A 25,876-nucleotide genomic window follows, 5' to 3' on the forward strand; every position below is an offset into this window, starting at 1 on the left:
GTGGGCATCTTTATATTGGCTGTCACCCGTGTGTTTTTTATTACTGGCTCTGTGGCCCAGCAACAAACCGTTGTCCGTCTGCCAGGAAATATTCCTCCGTGGCAACAAAGCACGAACAGGGATTATTGTATTATACACTTTTGATTTGGCTGACTCCTGCTAAAATACTATATTAGCTTTAGAATAAATCTTTGGACTGACAGTGAAGTGGGAGTTTCGGCCCTTCTCTCAATCAGTTCATGACCTGCATAGGTAGGAAGAATTATTATAGCAATCAGTAATTGTTTCAAAATATATGAAGGCCTGTACGTTTTATACCAAGTAATGAATTACAGTATGTCTTATCAGAAGCATCTTTCACACAGATGACAAAAGAAGACCCAGAATAGTGTAGTGTGTCCTGCGCCTTCATAAACATCATGTTTAGTTAATAAATTCCGATATACTGTTGTACCGATGTACTGTTAAGTCAAGGCATCAACTTTTCTCTGCGTGCTGTTTAAACAGATCTAATAAAACAGAGGGAGCTAATGACTCCTGAGTGGTAAACCTAGCTGACACGCTTCAGGCCTGGCTCTGGCTGGTTTGATTCATTTTAACTTTTCATTGGTATAAATTAAGAAAAAACAATTAAAATGACACTGCTATCAAATAAAACTGGTAATAACAAGAATCAAAAGCTTTTGCAATACAGTTCATCATTCATGGCTGGCTTCTTGCTTTTACCACATCGTCACATCTCCTTCGATATACCACTACTCACGGCCCCTCTGGCTGAATACTTCAGGAACTACCTAGTCCCCCCCCCCCCCCCCCCCCCCGACTCCCAGGGGAGACCTATTTAAGCAAACACAGGAAGAGGATATGTCCCAAATGGGCCAATGATTTGCAGATGTGTGTTGTTTGTCCCTGGATAAACCTCGGGGCTAGAGAGGTCAGCCCAAGGTTTACAGCTTTAGCCTCCCACTGCTAGTCACAGATGCAGTGTAATAAAGTGCAGAGCTCAAAGAGGCAGGTTGCAGCACTGATCAGCGCTGGCCTCGGTCCATTTGTATTCATAATTCATATCACACATTACTGACACATCTGGAGTTTCATAAAGCACCGTTTTTTATGTTGGAAAAGATTAGGGTATACTGTGTATATATTTCTGGAGTTTCACGTCCGAGCCATTATTCTGTTTTTAGACAAACCGTGGTTACATCCTATTGTTACAGTGTGTTTTTGCTTTGTGCTTCAGGGCGGTCCAGGCATAAGGGGAGCCAGAGGAGACAGAGGAGAGCCAGGAATGACGGTTTGTAAAATGCACTTCGCTTTATTCTTCTGCAAAACCACCAGCACATAATAACTTCACATGGTTGAGGCTGTATGACGTAGCATGTTCCACAACAGGGAAGCAGAGTCACCCAAAGAGTTAGTAATAATCTGGTGCTTTTTGCCAGGCGAAATTTGGTGTCTGCTGCGGCAAGAAGCAGAAATATTGCTGGAATGATTGTCAGCACAAGCTTGGTGGGGGCTAGCGTAACTCTGAATGAATAACTTGGACGTTGAACCTTGAAAAATCCAGATTTCATGGATGAGACCTCAATCATGACCCCTCTCGCAGAGCCACCTGTCAAAATGCAGCCAGACAGAGAATGTAATGAGAGACAAAAGAAGAGGCATCAGTGCGCTCTAGCAGTGAACACACAAGTTGTTGTTCCTTACCTTTACCTTGAGGGACAAAACAGCCCTCATCTCGTGTTTGACATGATTATATGTAGGGAAATACTACCCTGACTGACAAAGAAAGAGCCTTTTCAGCAGCCATCGACTCTATCCCTCGGGCTGGATGTCATGTACCTTTGGGCTGAAACAAGTGGATATTTGAATAATAAATAACCAGTTTTCCAAGATACCTCATCTTCTATTTTGGCTTGCTCCTTCGCAGTATTCCAACAAATCCCGTCTTGAACTGTTAGTGAAGGACTGACTGTATAGTTTGCATCTGCTGTACTTTTGCTATGGTAGTCTGTTCCAAACTGGTACCAAGCATCCAGCTGTGGACGTCAGTACAAGGCGTGATACTGTTGGAAATTTCTCAATGCTAATACTTCATATGTATAATTTAATATTAGATATTTTTTTTCCTTTTAATGTATTTGAAAGAAGCAGCATGGGTCCTGACATATCTGCTTAGACATGCAGGGCCGTCAATCAAGAAAATACATTGTTTATCTTGACCGTGTGTCCCGCTTTGACTTTTGCTGAGTGACGGTGTATGGATTACAGTACAAAGAAGTGGCCCACCCAGAATTTAAAACTTAGCACATTTTGACAAGATCAATCGCATGCAAAGCGTTTCCAGTACATACAACGTGTGTTGCATTTGAATGGTGTAATTGTGTTAGTTCTGAAGGGAGATGTGGTTTTATGTCCTGCTGGCACAAACCTACTCTGCAGTACAGTATACTGTATGAATGCACGGCTGCCAGATCACCCCCGTTTTTTGTTGCATGAGCATCTGTACCTCAGCAGCTTCAGCCAAGTTTATTTGAATAGTTGGATTAGGCTGTAGTATGAGACAAGCTCCTCCATGAACTCATCCTTATTCAGTCTCACTAATCCATTTTGAATAAGCTCTGATAAATTGTTCAGTCATTAAAATAATCCTATAAGCACTTTAAATTTCTGTCATCTTTCAATGGATTCAACTGTTCGGGTAGTTTGGCACCATATTTTAGTGAGATTCACTTAAATGTGGAGTAAAGCGTTTTAGTCCTCTGTTTGTTTTTATTACCACTCCGTCCATGTATATCTGATCCATGGTTTCTTTTGATTGTTTGCATGGATAAGATAGAAATGAAGCCAGTAACTGTGAGGTTGATCAGTGAAACAATAAATACAGCCGGAGTGAAGATTACTTTGGCTACTGCTGCCGCCGGGCCAACAAGCTCCAAATGCTGGGAATCACTGGTGGTTTGCAGGAATTTCTCTTTTCTGACTCCCGTTGCAGAAACTATGTCTGCAGCTCGTACACATGGATCAAATGAAGCGGCCGCACCAGCTCAAGCTGATTACAGATGGATTGGACAAGTGTCTAAATTAATTTCCTGTCGTGGAGCTCACTGTAGGAGTGGCCAACGGTAGCAAAAGCCCCCGAGCATGTGTTGAGGCTTCTGACCGGAGTTTGTAATTTTAACTTGATGGATAGCGTGCTGAGTAGGTGCAGAGAAAATGAGTACACATGCTTTACCTCACGTACTTAAGCAATGTTGTCGAATTAAAGACAATAAGAGTTACAAGAACTGCAGTGCTCAACCTAAAGGAGTCCAAGGGAGTTACAGGAAAGGTGCAAAACATGGGGATGAATAATGGTTTTCAAAATCTGGTCCTGCTTCCTCTGCTCTCTGTGGCTGAGCTGTTCACACACAAACACACAGAAGACGGAAGAAAGACACGACACAGCTAAGGCAATTTATAAAACAAGCAGAACAAGCAAAACACAAACTTTACTGTGATGTTTTTCTTGCAATTTTACCCACTATGTAAATGTGTCCTTTTCACTTTTAACCACCGGCATGACTTGTGTGGCCATAAAATGCTTGTTTTGTCATGTACCGTGTACGAAATCTTCTAATTTTTTAGCCTGAGACTGACCGTTCCCTCCACTTATCTGCCAGCAGTATCCGTCCAAAGTATCACAGGATTATATCTTTGCATGTCTTTTTAAGCTTATGCATTGGTTCTACATTGTGTTGTTTTCACAGGGACCTCAAGGGCCCGTAGGAGAAATTGGCCCCTCTGGACCCTCAGGACCGCCTGGTCCTCAGGGACCCAGCGGACTCTCCATTCAGGGACCCCCGGTAAGACTTTGCTTGTGTAATTTCCAAAGTTCCATTAGCATCAAATTAAGCATAATTACTGCACCACATGGCAACACTTCTCATTGACCAAACAACTGCGGCCCTGTTATTTGACTGTACTGTACTGTGTTGTGTTGTGTTGTGTTGTGTTGTGTTGCAAGGAAAACAGTAGGTAAATGAAGACACATATAGAATTATAAAAGGTAGAGAACTTGTGTTATTTCCCATATTCACGTTAAGTGTGCTAACTTGTTCCCACGCTTCTATCCTTCACAAAATGTCTGCAGTTATGATTGGACTGTACGTTAAGCCGTCTACTACCTGCCAATATAAACTGACGAATGTTGACATGTGCCTCAGATAGACTCCCAGACGCTGGTAGGATCTTGTTCAAAGCACGCTGTGGCTGCACCGGGGACTTGTGGCGGCCCCGGCATCTTATTAAGATAACTGATGTTGGCTCTTCCAGTCCTTTGGTAGCTATTTGTAAGTCCGGCTGAGATGCAGTGACATTGTTTGTTTTACAGGGTGCTGCTGGGGACAAGGGAGAGAGAGGAGAGACTGGACCTGCTGGACAAATGGTAAGAACATTTCCCAGAAACTATGGTGATGGTGACACATAATGGTGAAGTGTGTGTGTCGTGCAGTGCTGAGGTGATTCCCATCACCACAAAGTAAGAGCACAGAGGGGAAACTATTTCCCAGCCTGTCTGACACCCACTGCTCTCTACCTCAGTTTATGTCTCAACTAAAGAAAGGAAGCATTATTGCAAGTACAGTGAACTTTAAAAGTACAAATTAACATCTATTAGCTTATATAAAGCATCAAGTCGCACCACACTAATCGAGGGTGTTATTGAGTTTACACTCTCTAAATCCTTTGTGTTATCTGCCTTGAACTTAAGTATTGAATATGGTTAAACCCAAAGAAACATAACAAATGCCTTACAAATGTTTATCAAATATCTGTGGAAATATTTGATTTTACTATTAAAAACCCAGCAGAAAATCCATGCGGCTCACAAAATGCATTTTTCATCTGGACTCATTTTTGAGACACACAAACGACTCATTATTCAAACTCGGTGTTAGTTGCGAAATCAGAGATGGCACAACGATTTGTTGACTTGTTGTAAAACACTGTGCCTTCATTCACTCAGCTGCAGTTACAGCTGCTGTTCTTTAGGCAATGATGACGTAGCGCGCGCTTTGGTTTCTTGCTGTGCTAAAAGAATGAGAGCAGGAAGGGAACGAGAGGGAGATGGACAGAAATGTTCAAGCACCAGTGTGTGTTGTGTTGCTGACACACACGTGGATGCAGACAAAGGCCAGTCTAATAGAATCACCGAGAATAATCATTACCAGCATCTCCGTTATTGGGCAGTGAACCTATCAGAGGTAATACTGAGTTAATTTAATGGTCCTCTACTGGGAGCCCTGGACGTCAGCAAGGACACAGTCAATGTCAAACGCTGACCCTTAGCCTGTCTCATACCTTCAGGGCCCTGCACTCCAGTTGTCAGTTATTCTGCTTAATTAGACGTCTATTCAGGTTGAAGTTGGGTGGGAAGTTCGTAAAGTTACCAAACTCAATGCACATATCAGAATTTCTGCTAGTAAACCGATTTTGGTTCCCACAAGAATACTTAACTGAAACGCACACACCATCTTGAGAAGAGGACTAATCTGGCTGTGTGCACAAAACACTGCAACACACTGCAACACACTACAAAATTAACTTTATTATTATTGTCAGATGACTCTTCTCAATCAGTTTCATTGTCTTTGCTGATTATCATGATCATGTTCAAACGTAAAATAATAACAGATAATGTGTGCGTGTCTTGTTCACGGCGCAAGACATTTATTTTGATGAATGTACTTCAAGTGATTTATTATTCATTCGAACTTTATTTTGCCTCGAAAGTACGTTTAGGTTGAGACCTCATTCAAAATATAGCTGAGTAGATTGTTTGAAAGCAAGTAATGGGGGAGCCAACACCCATCTGACTCAAAGAAGATCCTGATGCAGCACTATCTGTCCCACGGTCTGTTGGAGAAATAATACCTTTTATAAAACTTGGCTGAGAGACGCTTTGAGAAAATCTATTGAGACCTGAAGTGAGCAAGAACTATTTTACACATTTATCTATGTGCACCTGCTATTGATAGAGATGAAATATTAGGATTTAGCTGATACATGCTCATTTAAGGAGCAATGTTCATAGTCGGTCAGATGGTCCAGATCCTTTCCAGAGCGGTGAGTTTTCCTGTTACCAGACACATTTTCTTCCTGCCTTCTACACAGTTTACGGAGATAATACATTTCAGATAATGAGCGGATAAACTTATTTTAAATTCATTACAGCCAGATTTAGCCGCAGTCGAGCTCTCCTTGTGGAGCTGACGGTGCAAGAGTCTTGATTTAGGGAGACAGCTCCGGCGGACAGAAAAAAAGAATCCCCGTTATTTTTTTTCCACACCACCGAGCACATCTTGTTACAGTCCCCGCTCCCATCTGCCAGCCGCTGATCATGTCAAACTGGTACATCGATCAGCCTTCACTGTGCTCACTGTACTATGATGGGACGGTCAATTTTCTGATGATTTGCTTCAACAATCCCCCACTTTAACTGCAGTCCGGTCGTTATGCTATTTTGAATTTTAAAGCTTGTGAAAACTTGGACACACTCCTTAAAGTCTTCTGAAGGTGCAGAGATTTTTTTTTTTTTTAAACTTTAAAACAACATTGTAAAATTGTAATGGCATCCATAGACGTAGAGTGGGCAGGTGAGTATCACAGTGCTGATACACCAATTTTATTAGAAGCAGCTCTAAAGACGGTTGGCTGTTGTTTATGATCACATGCCAGATGGCTGTAGTTTGTTCCTTTGGGGTTGATTTATTGCGTAGGTTTGAATCAATAAATATTTTTTTGGTATAACTTTTCAAGGATTTATGAGGCCCAGTTTCTTTCTGCTAGACCTGTTTAATTTTTATAAGAGAGAAGTAGCAGCAGCGACTCTGGTGAGGCGAGAACAACTAGTTTCTGACTGAACTCCCAGAGAGCTGCAACACATCCCAATGCAGCACTATCTAGCGCTCTCTTCGCCTGCATAGTCCTATTAATAAAAGCTGGCAGCGCTGCCCTGCCCTGCACTGCACTACGTTACTGAGTAATAATGTGTTTTGTCAGAGAGTGAATGGTTGTGTGCGTGGCTCGCTGGGGGTATACTGTAGCTTCCAGGGCCGCGTTGTAATATACGAGGCACCGTGGAGAGTATCACAACTCTAAAGCATCAATTACCTCTCCATTTCTTGCTGCAGTAAATGCAGTGTAACCTTGTCATCTGAGTCCCCTCCAACCTGTGTTTCTGTCTGACAGTGAAAAATGCCGCCACAATGAATTGCAAAGTGTGTTCGTGTGCGTCTGACTTTCTCATCTCTTACGTTCATTCGATTTATCGACGTTCCTGCGTGTGTGTGTTATCAAGTGATGATTTCGGTTTTGTCCGAGAGAGGAATGAGGTTTGTGTGTCTGGCAGTAATTTAAACTTGGTCACCTATTAGATCGTCTGCAGATGTATACGGCTGCCCCTCCTACCACCCCATCAAGCTCGACCCTTAATCTGCTGGACACTAAAAAACACAGATGTGTGTGTGTGTCGTCCTGCGCCAAAGCGAATCCAAGGCTAATGTCCTGAATCAGAATCACTTGCACGCTTGGATTCTGATGAGGCCTTCCTGCTCTTATCATCCTCAACATCTCTCATGGGTTAAGAAAGAATAAATTTAAGTTTAACGTAATATTCAATACTTGATAATAGAATAGTGAACATTTAATAGTTTGTATGAACGTGTGTCCTTACATTTTTTACCGAAAACCATTTTCTAAAATGTCCTAACCGTACCATCATTTTTTTCTGAAATTGTATTGATTATTTATTGTTAAAAACAACTGCACAAACGATTTAGAAGCCAGCTTTAGGACTCCGTTATAGATAATGTACTCCCCAGTCTGTGTGTTTTAGCAGATGTGGAGGCGTACATCCCCGCTCCGCGTGTTGGTTGAAGTTTGTAGATTACTGCGCACGTCTGGGGAGAACGCACTTCAGCCAACATCCGAACAAAGGCACCTCATTAATCATTGGAGGCCCGTCCTCCGCGACCCCGTCCTGTAATTTGTAGGACCTTTAACAGTGTTAACTGTCCCGTTTTATGAGCCCTCCACTAATACTGAAGTGCCGAGATAAATCACCTCAACGCCTAATCTATGACTGTATTTTGGAACTGGCTGTGTGCATTGACCTGCAGAGAGGTGGATGAAGGGGAAATGGGGCAGGAGATGGAGCAGCAGGACGTGGCCTGCTGGTATGGAGTCTTAGCCAGAGGGTTAGAAGGTGGTTCTTTCCACAAATCAAATTTATGTCTTCTACTGTCGCAGCAGGACACAAAACCTTTAGCTGTTCTGACCTTTGATTAAACGTCTGTATGTGTTTTAATTATTATGACATATACTGTATATATAAGACATATTATACTCTGTGATGACAGTTAAAATCCTTTTAAAAATGATACGCCGTCATAAAAAGCTCACATTAGTTGTTTAAATCCTGCATTTTACTCTTTACTCAGATGTTCCAGAAATAGCCAACTAATGCCTGTAGTGTCCACTGATGTCGGTCTGTGCTGTTACACTTATTTAAACATGTGTGTTTTCATTTTGTTCAGGGTGTTCCTGGAGGTCCTGGCACACCTGGTAGAGATGGCCCCCCAGGAGCGAGGGTAAGATGCTGGACTGATATCACCTCTGCTGGTTACTTTGTGGTCCTTGGGAATATACAGAAAAAAAAAATAGAGATGTATATGTAAATAGGAGTGTTTGATGTTGAGATATAGGCAAAGTAAAATGTATTTAATTCAGTTAAATGGCATGTCAAATATAAACCTGAAAGTGGGAGTTGAAAGACGGGGTGCATATAGACGGATCTGATGTACATACATGTAATAATGGCACACTTTCTGCTGTTTTTACTATCCGATGACTAGAAGATGCTCTAATGTACTGCAGCAACAACACAGATTTCCGAACCTACAATCTGCAATCAGGAATGTGTGACACATTTTTCACACTGAATACATAGAGCAAAGTGGAGAAGATGAGGAAATATGTTACGATAATAAATTAGAATGTGTGTGGCACAAAAACATGATAAAAAACTATTTGGCTGCAGTAAAAAGTGAACCATGCAAAAGCTGCAACAACTGTAAGCATGAAACACTTGCACAGTCTTATTTAGATGATCAGATGTGATTTCAGATGCTTCTCCAGCTGTGTACAGTATCTGAATGCCCAGCTGTGTTTGTCCGTTAAGTTTTACGTCTCTTTATAAATCATTCGCAATAGGAGAGATCCCATTCATGAAGGCTCCGTGATTCCAGCTGCCTGTAGTGGATGCTGACAGTGGAATCAGGGCTTACAATGCCCATCTGGGCTGTAAATACCAAGACAGAAACAAGGCCAGAGGGTAACAAGCAACAAGAGGAGAATTTGTCCAAATATGTAATATGATAACAGAAGAGGGTTGTCCTGGCCCTGCTCCTGGAGAGGTGAAGGGCTCTGCACATAATCCATCTGCTGTCTCTTCGTTGGCTGACACCAGTCCAGGCGCTCATCCCCTCAGTGGAAGTTGTCAGAAGAAGTCATACATAGTTTTCAGGCTTGTCATGTGGTTTCCTTCAGGACGTTTGTATGTTGGCCGGGCCAGATAGGTTTGGAGTTCATGAACTTTTAGCAAGAAAGGAATGAACTCGGATTTTATTTCGGTCTAATTAAAGGTATGAATCACAACCTCTGCTTTGTAAAGTTACATCTGCATTATTATTATTATCCATTTATCTGTTTCCAGCTGGACTTTTATCTTTCACTTTTTTGTTGCTTTCAAGCAGAGTTCTTGAAATGTTAAATAAGTGCCAACTGACTATAAAACACATTGCTGGTAAGCTTTTTAGTCCAATTTCATGTGAAATGACTTACATTCAAGATTTATTTCTCAAGGGAGTCAGGCTGATGGATCAGTCAAGTTTGACGTGTTTGGATCAACATACACATGCGATCCGTAACACTTGTTACACCTTCAACAGTGTCTCCATCAAACTCCTGCTGCACTGTCAGTCTGTATGCAGCAGATATGGTTGAGTGTCTTCTGTCAGTGCAACATCTGTTTAGTAATTATAGGGGAAGTTCTCAGCCACATTCAGTCTTTATCGCTAGCTGAATAGTACAGACATGGTTTCTTTCTTTCTGTCCTTTCTGTCCTGGTTTGGCCTCAGGACTTCAGTAACATCATCTCTGCTGCACTATACGATACGTGATGTTTTACTATCATTCCTGCCTTTCCTTGCTGAAAGACAGATGATGTAAAAACTACGCCGATTTACATCAAAGAGGGTGCACAGCATTTATACAAAGCAGCGTGTTTGAAGAAACTAAAAAGCCTCTGCTCAACTACATATGTACGTAGATGTAGAATTGCCTTGTGTTCTGCATAAGCTCTACTACAGGACTGCTCCAAGAACTGCCTGTATTTGAGGGGAAAGGAGAAGTTATATTGTTATATTGCAGACATTTTGAAAACTTTGCTCTGTTCTGTGTCCCAGTAAAACTTGACAGTATGTGAGCGTGAGCAAAACCAGGACCCCGAAACGGGAGCAACAAAAAAACTTATTAAGGCTTCATTCATTTTATTATTTATACTTTTTAATGTGATATTTTCTCCTAAATCAATCTGCCACTTTATTAGCTATGTAAACTTCTTAACTTTGTCCGTCCATTCATTATCTTTCACTACTTATCCTGTGGAGGTTGGATGGACCGTATCCCAGCTGTCACTGAGAGAGAGGCAGGGTACATCCTGCTCATGTCACCCGTCCATCAAAGGCCCATCACAGAGAAACTAACAACCATTTACACTCACATCCACACCTACTGCTAATTTAGAATTCCCTATTATCCCAACATTCACGTCTTCAAACGAAAAGCAGGGGGAACATGCAAAGCTGGTTGGTAGCATCAGACCTTCTACTTGCTGTGAGGTGACAGTGACAACCACTGCGCCACCGTCCCGCCAGCGCCAGTTATATGATAAAATCTGAATCATTCCAGCCTCAATGTTTGCCACCAGAAAGCTGATTTAAAACAACAGTTGATTTTCTTTTTTCTTACAGTGTGTTCCTCAAGTACGTAAAACAACAAATGACTGTTGGATGTAATAAAAATAAAACCTAGATTTGAAACACTTCACGGTGCAGGGCTTTCGTGTTGCGGTTGATTAAGCCCTCTTCTGAATTTAACTAAATACAGTCATCCTCAATTTTTGGAATTACCAGCCAGCGCTGTATCACGCCCACGCTCAAAGAATACGGCGCATGTTTTCTCACATAATTACTGAGTGTAGTTGTGTGAAATTACTAATCAGGGACGAATTGCAGCAGCTATCAATTGGGGAAGACCTCCCCTTTGCAGCACTAATCATGACTGACCTCCTTCATTCATGCTTCATCAAGATGCTACAGATCTGAGTTACATTTCTGGACTATGAGAAAGAAATCTGCGATGCATATATTTGTAAAATCATTTAAATTCGAGTTTCTATGCAGGATTGGAAATATCTCTAATGAGTATTTGTTGCAGAATTGACTCTGATGTCTCTCCATTCATCAGAAGCTGCAACAATTTCTCCAATTACTTTCGTTCGACAGCGGTGTTGAAAGCAGATTATAGCTCGGAGAACAGTGATTATGAGCAGGAAGCGGCCTTTAAAAACAAATCATCACTCACAATGCATATGCTAAGTTTTGAAGTTAATGGGGATTTACACCAGCCAGTAGTCCGTGCCATGCAGTGTGAACAATAAAGAACGAGGAGAGCGGAGAGGCCTTTATTGATTCCCAGCAAAACTGCATCAGCACCGCTGTAGTTATTTGGACGAACACACTGTACAAAACTTTTGTGACTTATAATACAAGCCAAAAGTCTGGCTTGGAGTAAAAAAAAAAAGAAAAAAAGAACACACATCTGGCTTAAAGTGTCCCGCAGCAGCCAGTTAGATCAGATGAAACAACAGTAACCGTCTCCTGGGTACTTTATCTGTTCATATCACAGTGAAATAAATCAAGGAAGCTATTAATCTTTATTTTGACAGTGGTTCTTATTACAGAACTTTGTCAGGACCAAACTGAGTAGATCCGGGTCCAGGCTCATAAAATCACTGTTGTCAAGGCCATCATTTTGACTTTCACATTTATTACTAGTGACCGTACGGAGGATTTCTAAATGAACCGTACACAGGGAGTGTACGGTTGTTACCGTAATGATACTTAACAGGCCTTCACATGGGAAACGTATTAATAATTATGAGATGTTCAGTCTTGTTAATACTAGTTACACAGAGTGAACTTGCACACTGTGTATACTAGGGCTGACAGAATAAAACTGCAATTAGATCAGCCTCCCACAATTTCTCAGACTTTAGATCTAAAAAAATAAACCGCAGTGATTCATTTTCACGAGTCCGACTTCTGTGAGGGACAACACGAGTCTGAATTTCTTATTTGAACCTGGAATAGAAAAACATTTTTAATATCTGGATGGTATAGTTGATGATATATGTCTTGCAGTTGGACTAAAGAAAATGTGAATGTGTCTGACAGCAGAGCGAGTCCTGTCCAAGGTGACAACAAATGCTTCCCTGTGGGACATTTTGAGTTTTAAGGATTCTTGATTCCCATGCTGTTTATCTCAGTCTAAACGATTCAAGTAAAACGCGTTTGATAATGCGGGACGTGACTGTAGGTAGCATCTGAGGCCTCCTCCAGAGTCCTATCAGTTGATTAACGAGGCCGAGTGTTTGCTGTGTGACCCCAGACTGACTCTCGCTGAGAAGTTTTGTAATGTCAGCTTTCCTGGGAGAAGCTGATGCAAATGTTATTGTCTAATGAATGCAGATTTTGTTGTGAGGTCACAAACTTGGAAAAATCGTTTAGAAGATGAGGATGCTGTCGTTGCTTTGAAGTATCACAGGAGAGTTTTCTTTCACTGTATCTTCATCTGCCTCATGGCCTCAGTTTTTCAGCCATTTTATTGTTTATAATCGGTAGCTTGTCCCCTCGGGGAAGCTAAATTGAGCACCGTATAAGGAGTGTTCATGTTGAAATGGCTTCAGCCTCAATGTGTGACCACAAAGTTCAACAGACATCCAAACTGAAGTGGGGGAAAAAAAATATAAAAATAGCTAAACCTCAGGTTAAGCTGTTCTCCAGATCTATCTGATTCAACAGTTCAGCTTCCAAAACCGTGTATTAATAGCACTAAATGTGTTCATAAATACTGCGAACAAAGCCACCAACGTGTTATTACATACCAGGTTATCATATGTCATACGCTCAGCCGGCTGGCCTGCAGGATTTTCAGTGCGCTTCAGGTTGCGGTTTCATATGAATGTGTTGCTTTAAAACCGCGGCATTGTGGAGAAGACATTAGGATGTTTTTAAGCTGCTTAAGGCCTCCAAAATACAGACTGTGTAAAACTTAACAGGCGGGAAGAATGCACCTGTGTTCTGTAGAAGCAAACCACATGTGAGTGTAAGCAGTTATTATCAGATTTCTTAGTGTTTCCCTCGACCAGCAGAAGAAGCAGATGAAGCATGCTAAAAAAGTGCATCTGTCAGTTTCATCTGGAGGACTGCAGGACATTCCTCAGGCGAAACAAAGTTCAACCTACAATTACAAAAAAACACTAAACTATATTTAATATACTGGATGTGCTTCACTATTTCAGGGTCTGCCAGGTAATATCGGACCACAGGGACGACAGGGACCTCCTGGACCTGTTGTACGTCTATTTTCATATTATTCTCAGCATCATTTTGTCTGGAAAATCTCCTAGATTCTTCTTCTAATAGTCACCTTCTTCCTCCAACTGGCTCTTTCTCTTATTGTCTGTCTGTCTCTCAGGGAGCCCCTGGAGCACCAGGAGCTCCAGGATCAGGCGGGCCAGCGGGGCCTCAAGGAGACCAAGGACTTCCTGTGAGTGAAAATGTTTCCTATTGTTTTGTTGAGATTGATCTGATGCGTATTTTACTCGAGGCATATTTTCTGCACGGGCCTGAAAAAGTGGAGGAATGATTTTGTTGTTTGACCTGAATCATATTAACTAACCCACCTCTGCAAGGTTTAGGAACTTTAAATGCGTCTTTGGTTTGCCATTATAGTAAGATGCCTGAGCTGATTGTTAAATAGTCCTTCACGTTATCAATCTAGCAGAGTTTGAGGTAACTTATTCAAATTGACAATGACAAAAAAAGGGCTTGAACCCTTCACTACTACCTGTTTTTTTCCTCATCACGCCTTACTAAATATCCAAGAGAATAAAGATTTCAGAGCAGCAGCATCACATAAAGTAACAAATATGCAGAAATTTAGCAGTGTGGTCTAGTTTAGTAAAAGGAGCTTATGGTTTGAGGATTGATTGTTTTTCTTCTTCTTTTTGGCCTGTGGCTAAACTAACAGCTTAGTTAGTTTTGGGCAGAGATCATAATAACAACTTTTTCTCTCAGTCAGACGTTGATTAATACAGCAGATGCTTTTATAAGGTAGATTTTTATAGATTGTCCAAGACACACAGCATGATATGCCTTCTTATTAATGTAATTTTTAATGAAATAATACAGGAAAATCATAATATCATGGTTCAGCTTTAATTCCAAAAGTACGGCACGTCAAATTTTGTTCAGCGCGTCTGAGAATTTGCATAAGCGACACGAGCGCGAACACCGAAAAGGAGGCTGGGGAGACGACGCTGGGATCCAAACTTTGTGTAACGTTAACAGGGACAAATGATTCTGAGATGTCGTTGACAGCTAATCTAGTCTTGGGTCAGCTCTGCGGGCCAGCAGCAAGTTTGGCTACGAGTGTGGAGCTATAAATCACTTTCTCTGTCCTCAGCTCACACACAAACACATGTACACAAAATCAGTGAGAGATCACATCTGCCTTTTCTCCGAGACAGAGAAGATGAAAACAGAAGAACGACTGGAGCACGTGCAGCTTATGCAGAAGCAGAAAAGAATATCTTATTTCCAGTGGTTTGGTGTCTTATTTACATTTTAAGTTTCAAATTTTAACCTCAAAATGAAATTATTGATTCAGTCTAGTTCTGTCGCCTGCAAACCTGTGTCAGTGCTGCAAGAGAATATTTTTCTTGTTAAACGGGTTGCTGCGTGCTATGGCAAGTTAAATGTAGTACTTTGCTTCTTTGTGGCACAACTGACCATAAGGCAAGTAAGAAGGGAGTTGGTCTCACACACCCGTCTGACTGCACTGATAAACTAGCTGTGTAAAAAAACATTCTGCAGACTCTTACTCACAGCAAACCCAAACTGTTCTGTTTTAGAAATGACATGATGCGTCTGGAAATGCTTTGCTCCATCTATCAAGATTCACGAATCTTCAGAATAGAAGCCGAATAAAACGTGTTTAAATTTTTGCTTATTGCACATGACTTTACTGTCCCAGTGAATATGAGAATATACATTCTGGTTCACTGTTTTATAGACACACATCTTAGCCAAAATTATGCGTACAAGTTTACAGCCATTTCCTGTGATGTCCTGAGTTTGCAGCAGTGAGACCATGTGAGTCCAGTCCTGGAACAGATGCTGTTTCTGAATGTGGTTTCCAGTGACTCAACCACCTGAGGGTTTTTTAATTTATCTTGCTTGACTTGGTAGCGAGTAGCCTCACGTTAGCCAGTTTTTATAGAAAAAACATGACTGTTTTATCAGTGCACATTTCAAGTGCAGTGGAAGAGTAAAGTCATCACAAATGTACTTCAGTTCTGCAGATGAAATGTAAAACATTTGAGTGAAAAACACTGACTCTGCACTTTGGAAAGAACCTACGTATACAGGGCATGATGGGAAGATAAATTTGATTGTATCATAAAAGAAATCAGATTTATATGAGCGATACTTTTGTCCTTCTTGTGCATTTTGGCTCCCATATAGTTTGATTTGGCTTTCCCATGTCACTCTGATAAGATAGTAGACATTTATGTGCCCGGGAAGACTCGGGAGATCCAGAAAGACGCACAGAAGACGTCTAGGACGGGACTTTTATTGTGAAGACTTGCGCGCCAACTCAGGGGCTGTGTCAGATACTGGCAAAGGCTTTTCTATCATATGCTGTATAATATGCACATAATATCCCAGACCTGCACACACACACACTTGCTCTGTCCTTCTCTACCCACCAACACACCTCGCGCACAAACACAGCCAGTCAGTCCGTGGTCAAGGACGTCCCCCCAAGATAAACAGTCCTTTATTCAAGAGCTGTAACTGCATCAAAGTAAGATTTATCATATCAGCGCATGGTTCTGTAGCCAGGAAATATTTGTGTTTTATTTGCCCCTGGATTACAATGCGTTACACTCTGATATGCACAGGGTTGGCAGGTTTTTGAGTGAATGTGTGTGCTGTGGCAGATATGCATCTCTGTGCTTTACGGTGTTGACAATGGCAGAATTGAAGGCCGTCCAAAGCGCAGATGTCGCTCTCTGTTTGCACTAGCTTTAGGGCTGGTGGTGTACGGGTTATCTTTAGGACACAGTGAATCTGGACGCACTTTGTAGAATTGTAAATTTATAGTTATAGTTATACTGGCGGTTAGTGTAAAAAATTCATGAAGGAGACAATGAGGAGAGGACAGTTAAGGAGAGGGGGAAGCAGAGATGGCTACTTATGACTACATACCCCTGTCAACTGTTTATTCTCCTCTTGTGATTTTATGTTTCAGGGTTCTGCTGGTACCAAAGGCGATAAGGGAGAAAGAGTAAGTCACCCTCACTCACTTCAGGCACTGTTTACTCAGTAATAGCACAGCCACAATCATTGTCGAGCATAGATTCTCATTCTAATAATTGGAATCTGTTTTGCAGCATTTCTTTAAATACTTCTCACTACTTCTCCCATCAAATGGCATTAAACCAAAGTTTTTCAGTTAGATTTTATACAGTTGAATGGAAAACAGTTCCTACATTTATGCAAAATGATCACATTTGTCACAAATATTTGCGACAGGGCTACTCACCCGCTAGTTCTGAAGAAGCTCCTTCTCTCTCCAGTACTCAGTCACTCTTTGCCATTCGCCTTTTTTTTTATTTTTTTTGCACAAACATTCATTTTATTCCCCTTTCACTCCCTCCGCGTCGTTTGGAGCTCACCGAATCAAATCACCGTTCATGGACCAAATGTGCAGCAGAGCAGGGTCTGTCTGTATTTTTGCTGACACCGTAGCGAGGCCATCGCTGCCGAGGGCTTGTGAGACACGCAACTTGCCAACTTGAATCGAACCCCATAATTGCCATTTCTGCTTCATTTTATCAACTGTTGGGGACATTTGTACCTCGCTGCAGTAAATTTTGGTACAAGACTCGGCACAAAATGTCAAATAAATGGCGGGGCGTGCTGCTTAGCGCTGTACGTTTGAGTGATGTGGCCCGGTTGTGAATTAAGCTGGTTAAAATTTGATCAGTTTCTTATAATGTGCACCTAGTCTTAAACTCACCCCACAGCCTGAGTGATTTACGCAGTAATAACTTTGCTGAACGGGGGAAAGTCAACATTTACCGAAAAGCTTTTTCCTCTAATATATTATTGCTACACTAATACATGTCACATCAAATGAATGCATGATGATGATGATTACACCACCAAAGAGGAGACTGCCAGCTATTGGATTCATTATAAACACTAGTGGTTCAGCAGTTTGATTTAATCAGTTGTTCTTTTGAATATTACAATACATAAACTCAACTAAACTGAAGTCATGTCATAAATCTGACCAATATGAATCTAATGCTGACTGAATAACTCTAAATTAATATGTTTTTAATGGGTGTCCCGGTGATTTAGTATTGCTCCATTGTGAAGCTGAAGGACTTGTGAAAAAATTGCAGACGTGCATGTACCTGCCAAGTTGTTGGTCTGCGCTGCCACAATGCTACAAGGGCACAGACTGTGCACGAGTCCTCCAGGTGGATGCGGTGTCATGCGGCTCCATGAGGGAGTGTTCTTGAAGCTTTAAACTCTGATATGGGCCATAATCCTAAAACGTCATCTACATCTCATAATGCATATCAGTCGAATCTTATCATCTGTTACTGAACAGCATCTTTCACGTAACGTCATCAAGATTGTTCATTTAAATTTTGGACAGCTGCTCCAAAACCACAGATTATAGGATACATCAAGTGAACTTATGTGTGGACATGTGATTTAATTAGATGCAAAAAGCAAAATACAAAACATTCATGCACTCCCTTTATCTTTATACTCAGTCTAAATCAATACTGGCACGCAAAAACATAAACTAAATTACAAGAAAGGACCTTAACAACAATTAGATTTCATGCTGCTGATTTCAGAAATCAGCTTTATTAATAATAAAAGATCATTTATAATACAGACGCAGGGCACACGGTAAAATAGATATTTCAATTAATGTTTAATTGTATAATTGCCTGTGTTGTTGTTGTCTTAACTTTGCTACTGTTTTGAGCCACGATGAATAAAAGAGTCGGTGCAGAATAAAGGTGGAGTATGCTCATTAAGCGCCCACAAAGCACCCGCCCAGCAATTTGTCAAGCACCCATCTGGAAGTTTATGTTCCTGTGGCTGCCCAAATGGAAAATCTGGTATCAGTCTACAGTGTGTAACGTCGAAGACTGAGCTTGTGTTTGTTCTTCAGGGCGATGTACAGTCTCAGGCTGCTGTGAGAGCCATTGCACGGCAAGTGTGCGAGCAGCTCATCCAGAGTGAGTAATCAGTGATATTTACGTCAGTGTGAGCACAAACATTAAGTTTGTTTGTTTTTAAGGAAAAAACGTCTCATCTGACCTTTACTGCCTTCACGTCTTTGTTCTCTTCTAATTAGTTTTAAAATACGCACACACACACAAAAAAAGAAAGCTATTCTAAATTTGTTTGTCCTCCTCCGCCTCCTCCCTCACAGGCCACTTGTCTCGTTACAACTCCATCCTGAACCAGATCCCCGTCCAGTCCGTCCAGTCAGTCCGAACTGTGCCTGGGCCACCTGGAGAGCCGGGTAGGAGAGGCCTTCCTGGTCCTCAGGGAGAGCAAGGACCACCTGGAAGGCCAGGTTTCCCCGGTACTAACGGCCAGAATGGACAGCCGGGTGAGAGAGGTGAGACAGCAGTCTGATTAAAGAGTCGTACGTGAGAGGACAATGAAAAAACAGGCAGCCAGAAGAAATTATACTTGAATTTCACTTCAACACGTATCTATTTTTGTCTCTAATACTCTAATACTGATCAGACAACATCAGTCTTTCACTGTCTAGATTGCATCTGGAGGTTATTTTTTGTATAGCATCAAAAGGAAGGAAATATTGTAGTATTTATTAGATTAGATTACAGATTTAATGGTGAAACTAGGATTGTTGTAATATGGTGACTATAGGGAGCTTTTGAGTTTTCTTTTATAGAGTATTTTTGGGGCAGTGTTTTATGTTTTTATTAGAGATTGACATGAACTTAAGAGAGAGATGTGGAGAGCTGAACAAGTTTTATATGTTTTTATTAACTGTCTTGATCGACGTCACTTGAGGCAGCATTGGATAGGACTGAAAACTAGTTCTCCAGAGTGCAGTGCTCTTAACAGAGATAATTTCTGCTTGAGGCTAGCAGCTCAAAAAAAACCCAAAAACTGTTAGTTGCTGACAGCATGACGCCGTGATTGAAATGTCAGCGGTCAAGTTACTTTGTGGGTAATGAAAGAACCAGTTGGTAGAGGGAGTAAAACAGTTTAAATATCTTGTTCTTCTGTGTTTTAACAATCCTTCGTGAGTCTGACCAACTTATAAAAATGTAATGCTAAACCCTTGGAGTACTTTAAGAAGGATGAAGCCTGCTGTCATTAAACTTACAGAGATGTATCAGAACAAATGTAACGCATAATATAATTACCTCATCCAAATTTAACACAGCTTCCAGTACTATAACCCTAAAGTAGAATTAAAGTGTGTTCAAAAGCACAGAAGAAGAACGCCTCCTCGACTTGGACCACTTATCTAAATATAAATGGTTATGCTGATGTGAAACCACACTGGTTTATTAAACACTCTTATTCTGTTTTTGCGCATATTTTTAAAAAGACAATATCTTTCTTTAATCTGTTTACATAGTGTATAAAATTAATTGTCTTCTAATATTTATTTTTTTACATGTCAGAGCTTTTCAACCGTCCTCATGTTTTAATTAGAAATTGTCACATTGAGAAAAAGATCTCATTTGAAAATATCCAAACAGAATATGACTAGAGGCACATCAACACTCGTCAGCTTACTCTGTTCTGTACCCTGCTCTCTGACTCACCAGACAAACTAACAGTCAGGGTCAGAGCTCCCACAAGTTTCAGTCGAGGCCAGAAGACAGTCACTCCAATATCCATGAGGTCATTCCCCTGCCACAAGCCCTTAGAGGAGAAACAGCCTTTATGAGGCTCCGTCTTCATCACTAAAACACGCAACCCACACGGAAGAGCCACAAAAGAAAGCTGAGAGCAGTCAGACTTCTGTCAGGAAGTGTCCAGCGCGGTTACGTCGTCCTCAGCGGTTCAAACCTCGGATTCTTCCAATTGACATTTATGATCTGTAGCCACTGGTCCACCACACACACACACACACACACACACACACACTGCTTCACTGTTTAAAAGGCTGAACTGAAACCAGATTAGACCTTCTAGTATAAGATGTGTGACTTGAGAGATAGTCGGTGTAAGGCAACCACAAACAGGAATGCATAGCAGTGTATTTTTCAGTAAAACTGACAAACTGGCCGTCACACACAGACGAGCCCACCAGTGTAGAGAGCAAATCTTTGTTTGAGGTAATGTAAAATGTTTTTCTCCTCAGCCTCATTGCGCTTACTTCCTTTTCACCGATGCAATTGATTAAGACGGTCATAAAAGCAGCGGGACAGAAAATCTGCACATCACAGTTTTATGTGGTTCTCTAATATTAGCGATATATTCCATGAGGTCATCGAAACAGCTGCACTGCCGAACAGCAGCAGATTCTGGGTTCAATGTACATTTTATTAGACCGATCACTGAAGCTTAATTTATTCAACTGAATTTTCTGCAAAACATGTCTGACGTTGAGATCGACAGCGATACTCAGATGTTTGGCTAAAGCATCAAAGGGCTGGTCCTGCAGAAAAATTGTCTCTCAGTACAATATGGATTAATACTGATGCATCATTTCACATAGACTGTTTTACTGTAGGAGGTAATCGAGGGAAAGCGAGTGGAACGGCGATTCGGTTCCTTCCAAAAGGACACATGATAAATAAGATAATTAATAGAGTAGACAAGAAAAGCAGCGCACATCTGGTTTAATATTTACGATTTTTCTTCAGATAATTTAACGTCTGTGGGACCACAATTTAAGTGAAAGTTTGGAACGGTTTGACATTAAACTAATAGGATTTAATCTTTAAATATTTACATAAGTATTATTTTTAATGGAATATCTTAATCTGAGAAATACCTGGGGCTGTTTAAATAAACGCACTGGAGAAAAAGTACAGGATTTCTCTCTAAAATTTAGAGGACTAGAAGTTTAAAATGTCACGTTTAAGTACCTCAAAACCATACTTCAGTGCAAAAAGAGCCGTGCAAACCCCAAATAAACCCTCAAGGAGGTGTGTGGGAACTAAAAAGGGCAAACTCGAGATGTGATTTTCATCTGAATTTGGGTTTCTTTTGAAATGTGTGCGTTTAAAGGTCTGCCAGGAGAGAAGGGAGAAAGGGGGAGTCAAGGCGTCGGGACTCAGGGACCTCGAGGACCACCCGGAGCTCCAGGTAAGGCACAATCATATCCACGGTCCTGAGGGCGCTAGATAAGTGTAACTGAACGAATCTTGTGCACGCAATCTCTCTCTCTCTCTCCAGCCTCGGAGCTCGAATACCATTTTGTCGGCCTGTAGCTGCTCCCAAATGTAATAATTCAGCATTACTCTGTGGCTGGATGTTTGTTTTTGGTGTTTTCAGTCTGCAACAGCACCAGAGCTACCATGCATAATATTTTTTTTGTTGTCCTCTCCTCCAAAAAAAAAATTGCCCAAATATTGAGACACAGGAATGAAGTCACGCAGACTTAATTCTTTTTTTTGGTTTTGCTTCAGTCTCTGCTGAGAAAAAACAAGCAGACATTTTAGCCCGTGAATATACTTCTATGTATTGATTTCCTTGTGGCCTGTGTGGAATTTGAGGTCTGTGTTATGAAAATATGTCAGTGCTGGGATTTTCTGTTTACTGCGATCGATGCTCAGAGAGCGAGCTGACAAAACTCCCTGCGAACTTTCCTGTGACCAGATAACTGTAAAAAAAAAAAAAAAAAAAACTCCTGTATGAAAAAGGAAGTCTTTTCTGAAATATTTGTGGGATATAATTTTAGCACTTGGCAAATGAAGCTCCAAGTATTGATTTCATATTTCTGCTGACTGCTGAAGGTGGAGTTTCTGAAAACTAAGTTTCTGGCTAAATTTGAGCTAAGAACTGATGCTGCTGCCCTAAGGACGTTCACTTTCATCTGTATCCAGAAATGACAAGAAAACATTCGCTGCCCCCTTAATTTATTTTTGGGTTCTTGCACTAGCAGAGAGAAAGGAGATTGAAGAGGTGATAGTACAGTGACTGAATTAACATAAGATGGAACATTTCTCTCTCTCGTATTTTATCAGTTTTCATCAGGTGTCACGTCGCCCAGAGTCGCTTTACCGAATGTCAAATGATTAGTCTCTTTACACAAACTTGTCCTCCACCTTCAGGCTTGCCAGGTGAAGGACGGACAGGCAGCCAGGGCCCACCTGGTCGGCCCGGTAACCCAGGAACTGCAGGGAGGCAGGGGAATCCGGGCAGCACAGGACCAGCTGGTCCGCCAGGATACTGTGACCAGAACTCCTGTCTGGGATACAACGTCGGAGGTAAACCCCGTTCAACTGTGACTCTTAACCGCCTCATTTAGAATTAATAAGCAGCCCACACACATTTAATTAATGGTTTACTATAATGACTACAACGTGTAAATATAAAGACATCTCCATTAGCATTCATCGTCCAGTCATGGGTGCCCACAGAGGGAGTTATAGTTACACTTGCATATGCTTGCAACCACATTATAGTGTAATATAAACATTTATTAAATGTTTATACACTGCTTATAAATGCTAAATAGGAGACCTTAAAGTACCAGCAGTTAAGTGCTGGTATAGTGTAGATTAGTGACAAAACAGAAGTACTTTGACCCAAAATATAAAGACATTCTTTGTGTCTTTAGCGTTTTAAAAGAATGAATGTGAAACATTGTTATATAGATTTATTTTTCAGCTCCTAAACTTGAAGCCTGACAGAAGGTGCGTGGCATCAATGCCGTAGACAAATACAAAAGCACTCTCATACAGTGTACACAGTATGTCGAGTTCTGGCATCTGAAACAAAAATAACATTTTGACTGGAATATTTTCCTGAACATATTCAAAACACAAAATACCCAGACTTTCCGAAAACATTTATTTAGACCTTATCGTGTCCTGATTTGTCCTTTTTACTGTGAGTCACAGTTTTATTTAGTTATTTTACTGTTTTCCCTCAGAGCAGCCGACGACTAAAGAATCAATTCCAGCATTTAGTTATTTGTTTTTATTTTTATATCTGCTAATTCATCGTCATAAACAACCCAGTCCTGCCCAGTCTTTCCATCTTATAAACCATCTTCTACAAGTGGCTGATGTATTGTGACTGGCGCTCGCGTAGTTATTGTTCTTGTAAAGTTCTCAGAGAACTGCAGAGTAATCTGCCTTTTATAGTTGTTCCACTGTGAAGTTTATACATTCATGTCCACACTGATGGATTAAGAAGTTAACAGGCCAAAGCTATTTGTCTGTATTGAGAGCTAATAAAATATACTGTTACACACGTATTCAGGCACACACACAGAGGACGTCTCTGAGTATTCATACTGATGAGGACTTTGCAGGGTCCACTGTCTTGGACCATATCGGTCCTGATGTTACACATCTGACATCCTCTGACAAGTCGTCCTGATGATGTATCATCTGCTAAATGTGGCTGATGGATGAGACATTGCTTCATCCATCAAACTAGATTTATTTTATAGTAATGGATTCCAGTCCGACTGTTTTTTGTTCTTCATATTTTATGACTGTGTCTGTTTTCCTAACCATAGCTTGTCTGACCACTTCAAAAGAAAATTTCAATTATAAAATACAATACGGGCAGTATATTGTCCTTTTACAGCAGCTAAACATTGACCTTAAATGTTGCTTTTAAAGGTCACTTTAGTTGTTCTTCCCTTACGTCCCCAAACCCATCTCATTCCAGTTAGATTACAACAGGCTCAGTATTAGTGCTGCTTTTAGACCTAGTCCAGGCTGAGAGTTTAACCATTATTAGCCTTTATAAGACATTGAGAGTTTAAGTACATACAATTTCTAAAGTGTTACATATTAGCAAACATTTAAAATGTGTAATTTACTGCTTGTATTCTTTGGAGGAGGATAAAGGACCATTGCCTCTATTTCCGGGAGAGGCTCCAAAGACAGCTGACAGCTAAGCTAACGGGAACTGTAGGCTGATATATTAAAATGACTCATATGCTCTAGCTAAATCATGACTTAATGGTTTAGATATTTTTTTTCAAGGCACTTTGTTTTGATACTCATTTGTCTTTTCACCTGGAGAAAACGTTCATGTGTGTCTGATAAATGTAAGGACACACACCAAGCATCTTCTTAGCTTAGCTTAGCTTAGCATAAAAACTGAAAACACTGAAACAGAACACGCAGCTCTGTCTAAATATGACAAAGGTCCAATCCATAAAGTATATCTGCTCACATTTGGCATTAGAACACATTTTTGGCTCCAGGTCGTGATCACAGTTTGGCGTTTAGATTGCGGTAGATTGAGGTTTGGTTGTCTCCAGTGGATCACAGCTAAAAACAATGTTGTCAGGCAACATGGTCGATCAGAACTATCAGGCCTCAGTCCGCAATGTGTCTTGAGTGTGTTTACACCTGCTCCGACAGCTGCCCACTTGTGACCATATCTCCCAGGACGCTTGTTTACCTGGTCTGAAGGTGGCCTAATTCAAATAAGATGGCTCCTAGCCAAGAAGTAGGCAGGCACATTGTTCACCATTGATCTATTTTTTTAATAAACACAATATAGCTAGCACACTAGCATGGCTAGCAGTTTCCCACTGAAGACAGATTTTTAGGCGTATCATTATTATTATTATATTAAACGCTTTTAAATGTGATATTTATAGGGATGATTTAGCTGTATTGATAGTTATATTCGTAATTAGTGTTGGATTCATACTTTGGAATATATTTTCCTGAACTCAGACTTAATTGTAGGTTCACATGCTACTGATCACCTCTGAATAAGTGTTTGTTAACATCGTGAAACATTTCAGTTTTGGTGTCTAACTACAAGTCCACAAGTCCTCCATTTTACTTACATGGCATGTTTTCCTCGTCCCTTAACTGTTTTCTGTGTTGGAAATCTTTATTTGTACTTTCTCAAGAACAGAAAGAGAAATAGAGATCTCACACAATTTCCATTTTTCCAAACATTCTACATGATTGTCTTAATATTTATTTAAGCTAAATTCATTTAAGTATTACTCAGTGTGTGTGTTCTTTTTAAAAGAGAAAAGCAGATTTCAGCACGAACATTTTTTTCTACCTCCCAAAACCACATCCCAGCAGCTGGGGAAGTTGTGTCAGTGCGGTTTGAGAGGTTTAACTCTTTGGTGTTGCTGGGTCCTACTCCTGATACGAGGTAACATCTTCTCTCCCACTCTTTTTCCCCCCTTCCCATGTCTTCCCCTCCTCTTTCTGAACTGAAGTTCAACAGGACTA

The 25,876-nt window shown here is 40.9% G+C and overlaps 1 protein-coding gene across 1 annotated transcript in view; it reads left to right on the forward strand.

Annotated features, from left to right (window-relative positions):
• col14a1a (collagen, type XIV, alpha 1a) overlaps positions 1–25,876 on the forward strand; it is a 125,901-nt gene that overhangs the window by 96,716 nt on the left and 3,309 nt on the right. Inside the window, exons 37-47 of the mRNA XM_084556795.1 lie at positions 1,241–1,294; positions 3,750–3,845; positions 4,373–4,426; positions 8,577–8,630; positions 13,685–13,738; positions 13,861–13,932; positions 16,702–16,737; positions 18,655–18,721; positions 18,919–19,110; positions 21,714–21,791; positions 22,760–22,915. Of these exons, the coding sequence (XP_084412921.1) occupies positions 1,241–1,294; positions 3,750–3,845; positions 4,373–4,426; positions 8,577–8,630; positions 13,685–13,738; positions 13,861–13,932; positions 16,702–16,737; positions 18,655–18,721; positions 18,919–19,110; positions 21,714–21,791; positions 22,760–22,915 (913 nt within the window). The remainder of the gene's footprint in view (positions 1–1,240; positions 1,295–3,749; positions 3,846–4,372; positions 4,427–8,576; positions 8,631–13,684; positions 13,739–13,860; positions 13,933–16,701; positions 16,738–18,654; positions 18,722–18,918; positions 19,111–21,713; positions 21,792–22,759; positions 22,916–25,876) is intronic.

Source organism: Chelon labrosus, assembly GCF_963514085.1.
Source record: "Chelon labrosus genome assembly, chromosome: 12".
Taxonomy (NCBI): Eukaryota; Metazoa; Chordata; class Actinopteri; order Mugiliformes; family Mugilidae; genus Chelon; species Chelon labrosus.